We start from the raw sequence: 18,105 nt of genomic DNA, 5'->3' as shown, positions 1-18,105 counted from the left end.
AAAAAATAGGGGTTTTGATGAAGATTCTACATAATCTGCAATGATTACTGTGTGTTTTCTCATCATAATAGTAAAGTATTTCCCATTATATACAGTAATATAGTGCAAGCATAGGCTTAATTAGTGCTGCATGTCATACTTTCAGATGAGTAGCTTTAAAAACAGTAAAATGAAAATGTGACTGAAGGTTGGAGACCTTCTAGCTTTACAATGATAACCAATGAGCACCATGTTTCTTGAGTATTAATCCCAAATTAATGCTGCTTGAAAACACTATTTTTTTACAATGTGGCATTAACAGATTGCTGGACATTCATTCTAATAGACTTTGGGTATAAAAAGGGATAAATCTTGCTTTTCCATTTTGTTCAAAGATACAGTTGTTGTTCTTAACAAATAAAGATCTAAAAGAAAACATTTCAATGTTTATTTTCAACTTTTTTTTCAAAATTTTGACACCATGATTATGCATGTAAGACAAATTTACAGAAATTATAAATCCAACAAAATAAAATGCTCAGAAGTAATGTTTTCTGATCAGCTACTTATGTCACATTACACTACACTGTATAACAGAACATTAATGTAGTACACTTACATTAAACTATGTAGGAAAACAAATGAAATTGGATTTAATAAGTAACTCACAATGGTATTTACCATTTTAGTCAAAAGACTATAATTTGGTCCAAATTATATATGGTTTATTGTGTTATCATTAGCCATATTAATGTTGCTGCTGATTAAAAATTAAGTCAGGAAGTAATTTTGTAGTATTTTTAAAGGATATATTCCAAGACATCCTGTAGTTAAAGGCACACTTCATGTTGTTTAGAAAAGAAAACTATGATACAGATACAGTATGCTCTGATAAAGTGCCGATTTTCAATCCTGTGATGTTGATAATATGCTCTCTAATAAATCCCATTTCTTTTTTTTATAATAAAATAGTGTGCAGTCAACACTGTGTTATACTATGACTTTTAAACACCCCATCTCCAGTTTCACAGCTTAGCAGAGAACTTCTTCAACTGGTCTTTCAGTTCCATTGTGGCTATGGACGACAGATGGACCTCATCTGGGCCATCAGCAATGCGCAGTGTCCGCACATAGGAATACCTGTAAGAAAGGGCATGGTTAACAGACACTGAAATCACTACTCTTGATATATAAAAAATAAACAATGTAAAAAACAAATAAAGAGTTTGTTTTAAAGCAGTTCAGAGGTCGGTGCGGTGGCTCTGTGGCTAACGATCTGCGCCTTAATTAATTTGATGTAAAATAGTTTAACACTTATAAAGAGTCAAAGAGTCAATTGCATCCATCAAAGTGTTGGCTACAATATGTAATGTGTGTAACTGCAACACTATACAGTACATGTATAATGTATTTTTGCTGTCTTGACAAACTGATCCATGTGCTGTTTAATATCAAAAAGCTTACAGTAAATGTTCAGTTTCCACATACAAAAAAGGATTTTGACCAAATAATGTGGGACCATTTGGATATTAACTTCATCATCATCTGATAACATTAATTTGAGTGGAAATAAATTTGTAAAGTACAATACATGTCTAGATTCAGCCATGTCAGTGTACTTCAAGTGCCTTCTCTGTACAGTAGGTGCTGTAGTTGTGTACAGCAGTGCTGATCATTAACCTATCAAATTAATGCTTATTATCCTTGCCAATCTAGTCTTTTAAGTTGCAAATAACATATGATGAGACCCTCACTCTAAGGTTAGCAGTACAAAAATACTAATAGTCCAAACAAGTATAGCAGCCTGAGATATTTTTGCTAGAATGCTCCAATGTTTTTGCAGGCACAGGCTGTCAGTTCATACTAACAATAGCAGCTTAGTACTCTCTGAATGTTAGATTTGAACTCTGTCACTGAGTTGCTAATGTGAATGGGATGTTTGTAGCTCCCAGGGTGAATCTGATGTGTTTAGATGCAGCTGTAGGGCATGCAAAGAAGGCAGACAGCAAGGGGTTTATAGAAATCTTTGTTCAAAAGATATATCTGGGAGAGACCCATTGGATTAATTTGTTACACTGTAGCTAATAACTACCAATCTTCTTATGAATCTTATGAATAACTTGGTCCATTTCAAACCTCCAGAAATCTCTAAGTATGTTCCTCCAATAAGAATGGAATAATAATAATGGACAAATAATAGTTTTCCAACAACCACTTTTTTAGAACAAGGCTCCCTGTATTGATATAAGTATTAATATGATATTTGAAACAGTATTTTTTTCACTACAATAGCTAAGAGAAAGTATATGCTAATCAGGTTTATATGCTTATCATGTTTTCAAAGGAGCTAGTAAACAACAAACTGTTACAACAATGTTTAGAACAGAAAACTATGAGGCAAAGCCATTGTTACAGTACTGTATATCACAAACAGTGCAGACTGTTCTGCTCACATTGACTAGAATGGAGATTGTATTGCAAGGCCCATATTCTATACTCACCATAGAAATAAATGTCAGTGATTGTTGAGTTTCCTACTTACATTTGAGCTAATGGGAAGTCCCCACACATGCCAGCCCCTCCATGAACCTGAATGGCAAAGTCCACCACCTTGCAAGCCATTCTAGCAGCAGCTACTTTAATCATTGCAATCTGCAAGAGAGGAGTAGCCCATTAATGAATTTCACTGCCATCCAGAATGCTACAGAAACTCTAACAACCTGTAACATGAACGCCTATAATAACAACGTAGAACAAACGTTGGGGGGCATTATTCGGGGAGAATCTTCTTCTTCCAGCTTCTTCATTGCTACTATAATACTCTGTGTCCATAGAGTATTATACTCACTTTATAAAAAAAATTGTTGGTCTCAATCTCTTAATTTTTGTTTTTCATAACCCCATAATAATAAATGTTTTTCATTTTGTTTTTTTCCTTTTTCATGTGAATCTTCTGTACATGACCAAGTTCATGAAGACAATACATGATTTCTGCATGTTTTCAGAAATGAAATAGTATTCAGTGTTTGCAGGTCTAATGCTCCACAGCACATTATCTAAATACTGTACCTTGCAGTGAAATAGTCCTAGTTGATTCACAGCTCTGTCTAGACATCTCTAGACAGTTATGAAATTAAAGCTTAATTTTTGTAAAGCACTTCAAATTTCCACTAAGAAACTTGACGTTTTCTTCGTCACTTTTTTGCTGACTTCATTCATTTAGAGATTTTGTTCATTTTGAAAATACCTAATGTTCCTCAAAATGACAGAAGCCCTCATACTGTATCTTCTTTATTTTATCTCCAGCTGATCTTCATGTCAGTTCTTAACCTACTGTCATTTTGACACAGGATCACAATATAAATCTGCAAAGGACAACTTTGTTGTGTAGACAATAGACAAAATGTAGACATAAAAACGTTTTTAAAATGACATGCAAAATATCAAAAAGCAATACATTATAAGGTTGATAAAGACACATAATGACACTTTTAACATACCTGCTTCCTTGCTGCTGTGTTTCCTAAGACATCAATGGCATTTGCAGCACTGAGAGTCAGCAGGCGAGCTTGTTCGATGGCAATGCGACATTCGGCAATCCAATGGGCAACAGCTCCCTGCAGTCATCAAAAGAGCAACATGATTAAAAGAAACAAACACGCTGATATTTTAGCTCAGGGAGCCATGTAACACTCAAACATTCCTGGTTTTCTCAAGGCATTTTTTCAATTCATATGTAGTGGGACAGTGCTGAGGCACTGGGTTCAATTACAGACCAGGGCTGCTATCTGTGTGGAGTTTGTACTGTACTGTATGTTTTCGCCAGTTTTGCATGGGTTTTCTCCCACAATCCAAAGACTTACTGGTAGGTTAATTGGCTTCTAGGAAATGTGGCCCTACAGCATGTACAAGTGTATGTGGCTTTGCAATTGTGCCTGTATGAGTATGTGAAAACCCCGTGATGGACTGGCATCCCATCCAGGATATACCCTTCCTTGTGCCCATTTCTTGCCAGGATAGGCTCCAGCTCCCACACAACCCTGAATGGGAGGAAGTGGTTAGAAAATGGATGAACCTTTATGCAACTCTTCCACAGGACAGGTACAGAATCCATGGACTAGAGAATTGTTAATGTACAGTACAACCCATCCAAAAAACACTAACAAAACTATCCATCCTTTTTCTAACCACTCTCTATATTAGGCTTTCTCCATATTAGAAATGTTTCCAAAATAAAATGATTTCTTTCAACACAGTACACAGAAAAACGAATGCACACATTTTCTACATGCAGTCCAGTCTTTTCTGCAACACTAAATTGCATTATATCCAGATTTCACCTCATTCAGAATATGACTGTGTGTCACTTTAATAAAACAAAAAAAGCAACCCTAGATCTCGATTTTTAGCATATTTTCATCGGCTTCCAGATTGTAGTAAATGGACTGAATTGGATCAGAATCTCCACAGTAGCTGTGTGTAGAACACCCTTTAAATACTGGGCCTCTAAGTTGTGGAACAACCTCCCAAAACAAAAAAAAAGCCACTAGGGCCTCTGCCTTTAAATCAAGGCTCAAGACCCATTTCTTTAGACTGTATTTAGCACATGATCCAATAGGGCTGCTGATGTTCAGAGTGTGATGGGTAACAAGGATCTTCTGCCCAGTTACTGTGACATACTCCCCCAGTCAACAAGAGTGTTATTAGTGCTGAGGAAATGCTTGAATCCACAATAAAACAACAATACAGAATAACATGTATTCCTAAGCTCTAGATGGCACCAGATTGCTACAAAAGTTCAAAAGTATTTGCTCTAAATAAACAGCAGAAAAACTATGTTGAAATACACAAGAAAATCTCTAATACATTTCATTATCCACCCTAACATAGACAAGTTATTAGTGGAATTTAAAGAAAGACTGCATGTTTTGAAGACACTTGGTATTTAGTACATACTGTATTGTAGCTTATCCTTCAACAAAGCAAGAGCAAATTACTTTGATGAAATAAATGTATTTATCCCATATTCACCAGGAACCACTAGAAATTAGTTATTCATACCAGTAAAGCCACAGCACCTATCTATGTGCACAGCTAGAAATATCTTTTTGGAAACTTAGGTACTGTATATCCTTCTCTTTTAAAACTAGACTGTCACTGGTTCATCTGCATAAACAGGTCTAAACAGACATCAGTTTTCTCAGAGCTCATAATGCTCACAATGACTGCACACGCAATTCAGTAATGGGGGTACTGACTTCTCCAACTATTTGGCCAGGCAGTCATCCCTCAAACAAAGGCCCATTCTAACTACATTATTGGTATTTGTATCTTCTGAACAAATTGTTTGATATACTCCTTCGTAAACAAGTATCAATGGGGCATAACAGAATATTTCAGAAGTTTCTATTTTATAAATTGCAATTGGCATTAAACAAGCAGCTAAACCAGTTGTATACTTAAATACCCCCCATTATATACTTAGTATATATACATAGAGTCCATTGTATACATAATTACCTCCTCTGGTCAGCATTTACTGAACCATTATGGGGCAATAGTTAAGTAATGAGTTTCTTTACTCCATTTTTCCTTTCTCCACAAAACAAACATCTGTATCACTGTTGAAAACTGTTCCAAGAAAAACGTTATTTTCACTTCAATTTTGCAAAAACAAATTACAGGTTTGCTGATTTATGGTTTTACAGTTATGTTTTTCTTTAGAGAAAAATATTTAGTCTCAAAGAAGAGACCAACTTAAAATGTTCTAAGAACTGATGTTTGTTTTTTGTTTACAATCAAACAATAACAGGAAAACAGTCCATGCTAGTATACAGTAATTATTAATTGATTTTCTTAACTTTTGTAAATAGATTTATTTAGGATAGTATGTATGAAAAACACATTCCTGCTCTGGATTAGCTCAGAGAAGGGAAATTAAATAAAGTATATTCCTAGGCTTCCACTGAACACAGATACAGATTTGCCAATAAACAGGTTAAAATTCTCATTTATACCTGTGGCCATACCCCTGCTCAACAGATGATTCTCTTGTGCATGTATTGTATATTTGATTTTTTTAATATTAAATGTGATGATCTTCAAAAGAAAAGTCTTGGAAATGACTTGATTTAAGTGTTACATTTTCTCCAAGGCGCTGATAAATTCATCTGCATAGCCAATCAACAGTAAAACACTATTTATATGTTTTATATATGCATTTAAAACTGAAATCAGGAATTACTTTTTATACAAAGGGTTGTGGGTGTATGGAGCAAGCTCCTGAATGTTGATGAAGCCAGTACTCTGGCTTCTTTCAAGAAACAACTGGATCAGATCCTTGGATCAATTAGCTACTGTTAAAAGAATAAAGACGCTAAAGAGGCAAAATGGCCTGTAATTTCAAGCCATTATTATGTGCTTGTGTTTGAGGTAGAGTCATACATTTGGCATTGTTGTATGTTTTCTTCCAAACGTTTTAAGTAGATAAGGCAATGAGTGTGATCAGAGGGTAGTAAAACACAGATATGGATCCAAGTAATTTAACAAGCCCCATTCATTCTGTATGTGTCAATTTTCTACCATTAAAGTGGCCAAAATTTGGTGAGATACCATATGTTCATTTGGCACTTTACCATGGAGAATTCCAGTGCTATTATCACTATCTTTCATTTGACTGGTAAACCCTGAGTTAGCATAAACTGTTACAGATGCTTTGGCAATATTTATTCTAGAATAACAAAACAACAAGTCCATAATGGGCATTGGCCTTCCTTATCCATGTTTCTAATTTTCCTCTATGATTCACAAAACACAGACTTCCTGGTTGTTCCAAGGCATCTAGTTGAATTGGCTGGAGCTACAGGAGGGTCTCTGTGTGGTCAGTAAAATTCACTTTCAGCTTGCATTTGAAAAGTGAAAACTGTAGTTTCCTACAGTTTACAGTACGTGCATAATTTTTTTTATTTTCTAATGTGCTTTGCGATGCTAGATGCTAGCAATATAAAAATAAATTTGAACTGCACAGTTACATAAATTGGACACCAGAAATCCTGTCATTGCAAACAGAAAGACAGGCTCATGTGCTTAAACCAGTTTACAGGACAGCTGCATATTTGTGTTCTCCTATCAGTGATAACAACAAAACGTAATCTCCTTCCTTTGAAGTGGTGTTGCAAACTTTCTTTTCCTCAGACACTCACATGTTGGTACAGTTTCTTTCCAAATGTCTGTCTGCTGGCTGCGCGCTGACACAAGAGCTCTAAAGCTCGCTCTGCTAGCCCAATGGCTCGCATACAATGATGGAGACGGCCAGGTCCCAGTCGACCTTGGGCTAATTCGAACCCTCGGCCTTCACCTGAAAGAAATAGGTTCAATAACTTTCATTCTCCTGTCAAAACAGCAAGTGACAATGAGGCACTAAACAGGCCTCTGCATGCCAAGAATGTTGAGGTTCCTGTACTAAATCTCTTTCAGTATATAACTCACATCCTATGAGAGTGGACCTCAAGGTTCTCCTGCTAATATACAGTATAATACACTAAATGGTCTAGTACCAGGCTCCTTAAGAGTTTATAGCATGAGGAGAGAACACCACATTATCTGAAAGCTGTTGAATGTTTCTGACTCTACCAAAGACCAAGTTCTGCTGTGTAACTCATTGGCCAAATCAATTCAGTTCTCTGTGACTTTCAACATTTCTAAAACTCTCTTACAGTTACAGTGGCCTTGCTTCATGAATTCAAGAATTTAAAGCAAAGAAACTATGAGGTACTCTACTAAACTACAACATTTAGTAAAAGTGTGACCATAAAATTAGGTCAAATACTTATTTTCACAAGAGGTGCATGTGTAGCTGAAGGGGTCACTACTGCATTGCAAAACCAAAACAAATACTCTTTTTCAAACCAAGTTAAAATCCAGTGGTGCCCAATTAATTTTGTGCCTGTTGGGAAAGTACAGTCACAGGTGACCTCTTGAATAGCCCGGATTGAAACAAGTTATTTTTGTACAGTATGTGTGCTCCAAATGCAAAGGCATGAAACCTGTTATTTAATGTGCCAATCCCTATTTTTAAAAGACTAATTACGGTGCACGTATGTTAAAACAGACCCCCTGGTGACAACTGAGAAAAGAGAAAGATACAGTAGTTTTTCAGTAGTTAAATCAGTTTCTACTTGCATAATTAATTTACAACTAAACCTAAGATCCTGAATGACAACTGCAGTGTTGTAACTAATCCTCAGAAATATAAATGACAGAATATGGATAAAAATGTGTAATTATTAGTTTTGGATAGACTAATAATAAAGAATATACATCATACAGCAGTTTTGCATTTTAGCTTCTTGTAATCAATATACTGTATAGTGCAATGCTCTAAGATGAACTTACCTAGAATTATGTTGGATGCAGGTACACGGACATGATCAAAATGTACCTCAAAGTGACCTCCATGGAGAGCATCTGAGGAGACCAAATACAAGAAGCATTTCACTTTTTGGAGTATGTAATGAATTAATCAGTATAGTGTTTACCTCTTTAACCATAAATGCCAAGCCTATTAATTTAATATTGTTTCAAATGATTTATTACAGTACATTTGGTGATACACTGACTTTTATAGCATTTTATCAGCATACTGTAAGCGAAACACAAACATTTTGGTAAAATACACAGGATTCAAATACAATTATTTTGAAGGACAATACAAAAACAAAAGAGACAAAACAACAACTTGACAGTTTGCTATTCAGGCATATTCAATTTCAGGCTGAAACACATTTGATGGCAAAAATGATCTCTTACCATCTTCTCCAAATACTGTCAAGGGTCTGATAATCTTTACACCCGGTGTGTTTAAAGGGACAAGAATCATACTGTGCTGTTTATGTCTGAAAAACAAAACACAATTCTCTAGAGCAACAGACTGGAAATCCATTAGGCTTTTACATTTCTTTTCTTTTTGTAAATGAAGTTACAGAAAATGGCAAGTAAGCTTTGCTTTTTTTTTCAGTTGAAGGGTAGTAGGTGTTCATAGTGGGTGAAACTGCTCAGGGGGCATTGATCTTGGAAGATTAATAAAGTCCCTCAGCTGTGCCACATTAAAGAAAGTAGTTATACTATATCCGTTCTTTAAAAATACTATTTTTATGGAAAGGCAGTAAGCAAGTGTAACAGAACTTTTTTTTGTTACACAATAATTCACCACAAAGAATAAAACAGCTCGTAGAATCTGAATTCTGTCAAATGGGATTTAAATCCCATGTGTCTGGTTATTTGCATCCTCTTTTGTTGCATCGTCCTTTTCCCCCGCTGGCTTTTGCTCTCACCGGAGGCAGACCGTCCCGTGCAGTTCACCGAAAAAGCCTTTTTTTGGTCCGCATGCTCAAAGGAATCCAAGAGCCAACGCCAAAAACCAAGGAAACTCCCACTGTTTTGAAAGTGAAACTAAACCTGAAAAGTGCTTTGTTGCAAGTCTCCCAGCTGTCGGTTTTGTCACACTGACTTCCATCAGTCTCTATCCAGGAGCAGCAGGCTGCTCACAACATTTACAGCAACTGAATCCACCGTCAGTCCTGCGTTTCTTTTACCAGGTAAGCAACTTCAGCTTGACCTCCTTACACCTTTCATGCAAACTTTTTGCCCATGTCTTGCTGCCTTCCCTTCTTGCTCATCCCATCCTGTTGACGCCTTGCCTCCACAGAGCTACAGAGCAACTATGCCGCCCTCCACCCCACCCTTTATTACCATCCTTTCTTTTACTGTTTCCTCCCGCTGTTTGCTGGGAATGGGAAGGAGGAGTGTAAAAGTAATGGTTTTACAAGGTACTATTCTATGCTCCTCTTGAAAGATATAAACCTTACTATGCAACACCTTGTGGCTTTTGATACTGTGGAGCCACCTCTTCTCAAGTCAACTCAAAGAAACACCTTTTGATGTCTACCTCTCCAAACTTTATGCAAAAAGTTGTTGGAATTGCAATCTGAAATGGAATCTCTTCGGGCTCAATTCGATGACATCCATCGTCAAAACTCTAGCACAACCTTGCTCTTGGTGATGCACCCTATCTTCTCCTCTCTTCCCAGATCACCTCTCCCCTCCTCCTGGTCTGTGCTCTCCCTTCTTCTTTCTTCCCCTTAGAACCAGAAGTTTGCCTAGTAACCCTAAAGTGGTGGAGTGTTTGGTAGGAAATTCTGAGCACCTGAGACGTTTTGTTGACTTCTCAATTCCCTTTGGATAATTTTTGATAACCTCAAGCTACAATTCTATTTCAGGTATTTATTCAACAGTTTTGTTGTCCTTCCGCATCTCATTTTCATTCGTTCTTAAATGTAAAGTGAAAAGGCTTCTGCAGGTTCCTCTTGCCTAAAGTGTTGCATTTTCTCTTACAGCATTATTTTGCTTGGTTTTATTGTTGCTTTATTGAAAGTTCACTGTATTTGCTTGTAGTCATATCTATTTTATCCTAATAAAAAACATGGGAAGAACCGAGAGTCACTTTCTGTGAAAGAAAGCCCCAGAACAGACACAATTACACCTAGGGACCATAAAAGGGCATATAAACCTTCCTGTGGAGCAGGATTAACCTCCCGATGACTCTAAACTTAAGAATATATTTAAGAATCAAATATAAGCAAGGAAGATACACATAGAATTGGTTTAAGTACTTAAGTACTTCATTTATCAGGAGTTGTAAATGAGCTGCTCCAAGTTTAAAAAATAACATACTGTATATATTTAATGTGTATATATAATGTATATAAAGGAACAAGTAAAGGTTTATTTCAATCTGTAAAGAAAAGCAATACAATTTTTCAGCTGTAGAGCCTTCTTCAGGTGTGACACGTCTCTTTTCTTTCATGCATGGAATAAACCTTTACCTGTTCCTTCGCAGCCTACGCATTCTGATGCAGCTACCTACCTGAACTTTTAGAATGTGTATATATATATGAAAGTTGATGTAGTAAACTCATGTTTTGTTAGTTTGAGGAAACAAGAACTAAAACAAGAAAACTTTCTAATTGCAACATGCATGTCATGCTTGAATTTTTAAAACTTTTCTGATAGCCACCTCAAAAAGTCTGAAAATGGTTAGCAAGAATTAACATCATGCTCAATCACACAAGAAAAGGTACAGCATTCCATCCTTCAGTTGGCTTTGGCAGTGTGTTCTTGAGTCTAATTAACCAAATAGTCCAAAAGTGTCCATTTGATGAATTAGTTAATTATATACTTTATCTGATGGCTTCAGATCTGTTCAATGTAATTTTGAATTCATTTATGGACATTAAAAAATGTGTCCCTTTTAATTGCCATTTCTAACAAAGTTATTCAATATCATATCAGCAGTGAAAGACTAGATATATAATTAATAATATAATATAGATTAATATACCTTTTCAGGGAATCAGCTGACTTGCTTCTGCATAACACAATAGCTATTTTACAGTTTGGGTTCCCAGCACCTGAAAAAACATATATTAAAATAATTAATGTTCCAAAACCTCCTTCCATCCATCCATTTTCTAACCACTTCATATAATTCACTTCATCTAAGGGCTCCAGAGAAATTGACTATTCCAGCAAGCAAAAGGTGAAAGGCAGGATACACCCTGGAGAGGACACCAGTCTATCACAGAAACTTCTATCCTTCATCCTTTACCTTTGTTAGAGTATTTGTCATTTAAAACAGACATTACCAAAAAATTATGGACAAACAATTGTTCTCTGCTAAAGAGCATAAGAGCCTCTCAACTTTTATAGACTGATGTCACATACTGTACATTAATAAGACTCATTTGCTCTTCAATTTAAAGGTGTTTTCCAGATTTAGCTTAAATAGTATTGTTTGATTTAATTCAGACTTTTAATAAAGTCTTTTAATAAAGGCTAAAAGGTTATTTTGAGTGAAATTGCTTTAAAGCCCATTACACATTACTTAACGTGGTCAATTGACTCTGCACACAGAGACAAGCTGAACCCATAAAATAGCCAGAAAATATTAAATATTAAATCGGTTGGGTAACCCTCTCATATTGTATCTTAAACTGCCTGAGGTGACTTAAAACCATCTTGCCTTCATTAGAAATTATCCCAGTCATTAATTATCAGTAATGCTGTATGTTCAGAAAACATAAACAACTGAATCTTTGTTGTACTGAAGTAAAGACTCATCAGTTTCTGCCAAATATTGTGGCATCTTTCTTCCTTGATGACATGCACCCCGGAGTGTTTGTGGACCAGATTAAGTGCATCTGCTCTGGATGCCATAACATCTCTGATTGGGTTAAAACAGATGCGGGAGACAATGAACAAAGGCAAGTTTCTTGGCATTCATGCCATATTCCAAGAGATTTTTTCTCAACTTTTGCAATCTGACCCTCACTACTTGAGATGATGCAGAGGGCTATAAGGAAGTACTCGTTTACTAAAGGCATCAATACTGCTGTTGTTTCATTATTATGGAAAAAAAGAGAAGCACCCTTTTCTATATACAGTACTAGCTATCATCACCTGCTTAATAATGATAAGTCTATATATACTAAAGTGCTTGCATACAGACTGAAATTATACTGTACATGCATAAACAGATACTGTGGGATATATTAGAACCTGGCAGGTAACATGTCATAGATAACCCTCTGTGAAATCCTATCTTTATATGCAGAAATGAGGAATAGGACTATCTCTGGTCGGCATTAGCAGACATGTGTTTAGGGCCAGAACTCAATAAAGCAATAAAAAACATGTAAACACCTCTGTGATGGTGTTCTTAGGCACGAAGTGTTCTCAGCAGTTCTTTATCTTTGTTCATTGTCTCCCGCATCTGTTTTTACCCAATTAGAGATGTTACGGCATCCAGAGCAGATGCACTTAATCTAGTCCACTAACACTTCGAGGTGCATGTCATCAAGGAAGAAAGATGCTACAATATTGCCACAAAAAAGAAGAAAGAAAACACAATGTTTTGGCCATGGAGCCTTCTTCAGCCTCACACCTGAAGAAGGCTCCACGGCTGAAACATTGTGTTTTCTTTCTTCTTTTTTTCACCATGGAATAAACCAATTACTTGTTCCTTTGCAGCCTACGCATGCTGACGAAGCTACACACCTGAACTCTCTCTCCCCAATGCTGTTTGTCATTTCATTATAGCTTGCACAACCTTTCTGCTGATCTGACACCTTCTATTCCAATCATTGCTATGAATAAGTTCCCCTCAAACATGCGTTTTGACATTTTGGTGACACAGTGGTATCATAATTCATCTCTGGTGGGCTGGGATGCTTGCAGGAGATGATAACTTTGTCTGAAGCTATTATTAGGCTGATGTTTTAAGTAGACTTATCCATCCATCTTGGGGAAGCAGAGGCCCATCCCAGCAAGCAAAAGGTACAAGGCAGAAAACATGCACACAATGTAGAAGCCACTTAAACTATCAGCGTGTCTTTGGAAAACTCCATGCAGATACCACCCCATGAAATGAACCAGTCCCCCAATGCTATGAGGTAACAATGTTAACCATTGTGCCATGGTGCAGTATTTTAGAGCAACAATAGAATGCACCTACAGTAATAGTGCACCATCATGATTATAGTTCATATATAGTATTATTCAAACTGAATGATCAGAAACAAATAGCAAAATTTGGCCACCTAGATTTGAGATCCTGAACCTCCAAAACTTAAAGACCTTCTTGAAAAAGTAAAAGTCTGAATTAAATCAAACCTCCAAGCCCATCCACAATGTGCAAATTCCAAATATGTGATTAAATCACAGTGCTCAGTTTGACAGTTCTGGGAAAGCTTAACATTTTGATTTAATCCTGGCCAGTAACCAAGAATTTACTTATTAATTTTGCAACTAAAACATAAAAATACAACTATGTGTCTTTTTAAATTAAGAATCTTACTACTAAAGACTGATCATGCTGTTCTCTGAAAAGGTTTTATATAAATAGAAACAAGAAAAGGTCTATTTCTAAAGTGTTTCAAAGCACATACTGTACCTGTTTAAACTTTCCTATTGAGGAAGTCAGTTTTTTTTTCTTATTGCCTATGTTTACCCAATTTTGTGATATACAAGACAAACAGAGGATATTTTAAAACACATTATGCAATTTATGAGGTTGGGGAAATTCCAATACAACATGATCTATTATATGCTTTTATTATACATATCCATCACATTTATAACTTTTATTTCTCAACGGTGTCCTAGTAGTGCTTCAAATCCAGTTATAGAGAGCAGAGCTCACGTATACCTTACATGTTTTAGTAAATACTAACCATTACATGTGAGAAAGTGATGCACCAGAATGCTTTGGTTTACTTTAATAGTGTTTAATCAGGTACTGACTGGTTCAACTGACAAAGACCTGATAATGGTTAATTGAACAGTGGGCTTACGGTTTGAAAAAGAAGTGATAATTTCAGTGTATTTAGTTCACATCTGCTCTGTGTTGATACAAGGGCTCTAGAGGTTAAACAAGTTAATTAACAATTGGTATCCCCAAAATCTGAGGGCCATAAATCAGGAGGACCACTCTAGTCTCATTCTACTTTTTAGTGATTCATTATCAGGATGGGACGGCACTGTGGCGCAGTGTTTAGCACTGCTACTTCACAGTGCTGGGACTCAATAAAGGACCTGGGGTGCATCTGTACGGAGTTTGCGTGGTCTCCCTGTATTCACATGGGTTTCCTATGGGTGCTCCGGTTTCCTCCAAATTTCCAAAGACATATGGGTAGGTGAATAGGTTTCTGGGAATATTAACTCAGGTCTGAGGGTGTATCTGTGTCTGTGTCTTTGTGTGCCCTGGGATGAAATGGCATCTTGTTCAGGGCGGATCCTTTCTTGTTGCTGATCCTTGCTGTGATAGGCTCCGGGTCCCCTGTGATGCTGTATTGGGAAAACTCGACGACGGATGGATAATGTCACTCTTTCCTCCACTCCAAAAATTAAAGTTTCCTAGTTTAATCACAAAAACAATTGTCTGACACAAAACATTGAGCAAAACAGCTGAGCCAAAACAATGTGCACAACCTTTGTAAGAGTTACTCATTGAAGAAGTACTTCTGAGCTAATGTACTGTATATTTAAAATAATAAAATGGCTGAAAGGGAAAATACCAGTGGAAAAAATGTCAACTTTCATTCCACTGTGGACTCCACATTACAAAATGCTTAAGCCCATCTGTTTAATTTACAGTAGTGAAAGCCTTGTGTCTTGGCTGCAGCTGGCGCTACAGTAAGTGGGATTGTGGTTTGCAGAGGTCTCAGGAAGTGCAACACAGGCTTTGCCTGCCTCCGGCAAAGGAGGTGAAAATTTCCAAGGACAGTGGTTTCCTGTTTATGCATAGTTCATTTACTGCACTCCAGTTTCTCTTCAAAAACACTTACCATAATATTAAGTCACAGGAAATTCACATCTCCACAACCCCCGATATTGAAAACATAATCTATTGGTGTATTAGTTATCATTTGTGAAATCCCTTCCAGCAAAGTGAAATTATTTTAACAAAATATGCATATCATCAATGGATTTTGTTTTATCACATTGAACATGCAATTCTTAGACGTTATTTAAAATGGGACAGGGAATTGTTTTTGTTTCCTTCTAAGTTTTACACATTCAGGGTGAATGCTGGAATACCAGTTTTGTGCCCTGGAAATGTGTAATACCTGTTAATTTTCAACCTCCCACACAATTTGCTTTGATTAAGGAATTAAAAGGTTAATGCCACCCGCATAATACACTATACAAAGATTTTAGACGAACAACCGTGTTTCTTTGATTTTTAATGACACTGGTCACAAGTTCATTCAAGTAGGGAGTATGTACACATGTGGTTAAGTTTAATGATTACACATTTGTGTTTTTTTCCCAATTATCTTTATATTTGTCAAGTTGTCATACTTTATTCTACAGCTCAGTAGTACCAAAGAATCATTGGTATCGCATGTTATACTCATTAATCAGGAACAAGTATATCACAGTTTCATTATCTTAGCACTTATTATTTGACAGTACTGTAAAACCTGTTAGGAGATTTAATGTCAGAACAATACTCAACATTTTATTTTTAGATTATCTTATAATTATGAATTCCATCAGTCTGGGTTTCACCCTTCTGTACAAATGGCTAGGTTTTCTGTTTTTATTCTCAAAGGATGTACTAAAGCAAATTTAAAATTAGTTATCCTACAGCAGAAAGCATATCAATCATTGCAATAACAATGCATGAAGCTTAAATACAGCACACGTCTAGAGCAATGAGAAGCAGCTTTGTCTATAAGCAGTTTTGAAGACTTTCCAAGCATATCTCCACCTAAATATTTTAATAATGTGGGTGAATGAGAATTAACAAATGGGGAAACTAGAATTATGCCAATTGGAAGTGGGTTATCTGACAACTTGCCAAACAGTTGTTGAAGAAGGGCTTGTGGGTGTGTTTCTGACAAGGACTGGTATAGGCAAATGAAGTATGACTGATGTGTGAATAAACCTGCCAAGTGTTTAACAATGTCGATCATGTTTGTTATTATTCATGTAGGTCCCCTATTTCACCATACTGAATGTGAACTGTATTATGAGTTGTCTGTACAAAAGTATTAGGAAAGTAAACACTTTTCACTTTATTCATCTTTATAGTCAACATTTTACATTTGTGATTATGAGATTAATACAACTGATATTATGCAATTGGTATATTTGGTAGTTTTAGGTAATTCCATGTACAGATTTTATGATGTTACAAAATATACTTTGTGTTCACTTAGTGATTTTAAGTGACCCATATTGGGATACATTTACTTTCATTGAATTTCAGAGTGTGAAAGTCAGTAATTCATTGCACAGTCCTTTGAGGCAATAAGTGCATAAATTGTGTGACCTACAATACTGAGCTCAACAAACACTTTCTGCAATCATCTAAGGTGCTTTACAATGCCTTGACTGCAACCACTTTGAGTTCTTGCCTATTCATGTTGTGACTTTAATTTCTCCTTCAGCAGTCAGACCTGATCAAATTTGTTATGGGTAATGACATCTTGCATGGTGAAGTGTCACCTGGTAAGGACTGAAGATGTTTCTTTTTCATAAACAGAATTTTTTGTTTTCGGAAATGTCATAATTCATTCTGCTTCTGCCATCATTAGTTACATAATCAATAAAGACAGGTGAGTCAGTTCCACAGGTGGCCATAGTGTACATGCCCAGGGCATGACATGACCTCCATCTTGCTTCACAGATGACGTGGTGCATTTTTGAAAGTCTGTAGTTCCTGTCTTTCTCCAAACATGAGATTAACCCAATTTATCTTGGTCTTATCCATCCATAAAACTGTGTTCCAAAGCTTTCTTGACTCATCTTTTTACTTCCTGGCTAATTCTAATCTGACTTTTATGTTCTTGGTGCTGATGTGAGGTTTACATCTTGCATGAAACCTTCTCCTTTGTACCTGGTGATCTTTATTTAACAAATAGTTATTCTAGGGTTTTCTTGAGAGAGGGTTTTCTTGAGAGCTTTGAAAATTAAAGGTCATCAACTGCAGATGTTCTTCTTGGTAGACTGGAGAATTTATCTGTGGTTTCATTCTTCAAAAGTATATTCCAAATTGTTTATTTTGGTATGCTCAATTTCTGACCAAGTAGAGATGGCTGTCCTCTAAATTGTCCCAAAACTTTTTTTCTTCATACTATCAATTAGATTTAATTCACCCAGAATGATCAATTTTTAAATATTTTACATTCAACAAACAGATAATCAAGAGTTGGTAACTAATAGCTTTAGTGCATGTTTTTCTTCCTAATTTCACATATCATAGACTGTTGTCAAATTCGCTTGTGCTTTTTAATAAGAAATTATTATGACAAGTTCATAGTGAATACTGTACAGTAACTGACACTGCACAGATAAATCAGGACATCGTCCCAGTTTTGGAGGGTTCTGTATACTCATCCTTTTGGGTTCTTAAATCAAATAGAACATTGGAGCAACCTGACAAAACAGCTTTTGTGTAATAGCATTTTGTGATGGGATATATTTACTGTATCAAAATGGTTCATGACCCATTGCAGTTTTAAAAGTTTTCAAGCCTGCATCTTTTTTAATGTCAATTTAGCA

At 36.1% G+C, this 18,105-nt stretch overlaps 1 protein-coding gene across 1 annotated transcript in view; it reads right to left on the bottom strand.

Annotated features, from left to right (window-relative positions):
* Positions 1-413: 413 nt before the first annotated feature.
* Positions 414-18,105, bottom strand: part of nphp3 (nephronophthisis 3) — a 150,417-nt gene continuing 132,725 nt past the window's right edge. The window contains exons 42-48 of the mRNA XM_069191044.1: positions 11,378-11,447; positions 8,788-8,873; positions 8,374-8,445; positions 7,182-7,336; positions 3,480-3,596; positions 2,522-2,631; positions 414-1,119 (exon numbers count right to left, since the gene is read on the bottom strand). Coding sequence (XP_069047145.1) covers positions 1,005-1,119; positions 2,522-2,631; positions 3,480-3,596; positions 7,182-7,336; positions 8,374-8,445; positions 8,788-8,873; positions 11,378-11,447 — 725 coding nt within the window. The 3' untranslated portion in view covers positions 414-1,004. The remainder of the gene's footprint in view (positions 1,120-2,521; positions 2,632-3,479; positions 3,597-7,181; positions 7,337-8,373; positions 8,446-8,787; positions 8,874-11,377; positions 11,448-18,105) is intronic.

This window comes from Lepisosteus oculatus, chromosome 6 (assembly GCF_040954835.1).
Source record: "Lepisosteus oculatus isolate fLepOcu1 chromosome 6, fLepOcu1.hap2, whole genome shotgun sequence".
NCBI classification, from domain to species: domain Eukaryota; kingdom Metazoa; phylum Chordata; class Actinopteri; order Semionotiformes; family Lepisosteidae; genus Lepisosteus; species Lepisosteus oculatus.
Note: the sequence above shows the minus strand (reverse complement) of the source record. Positions and strands in the feature narration are given on the sequence as shown.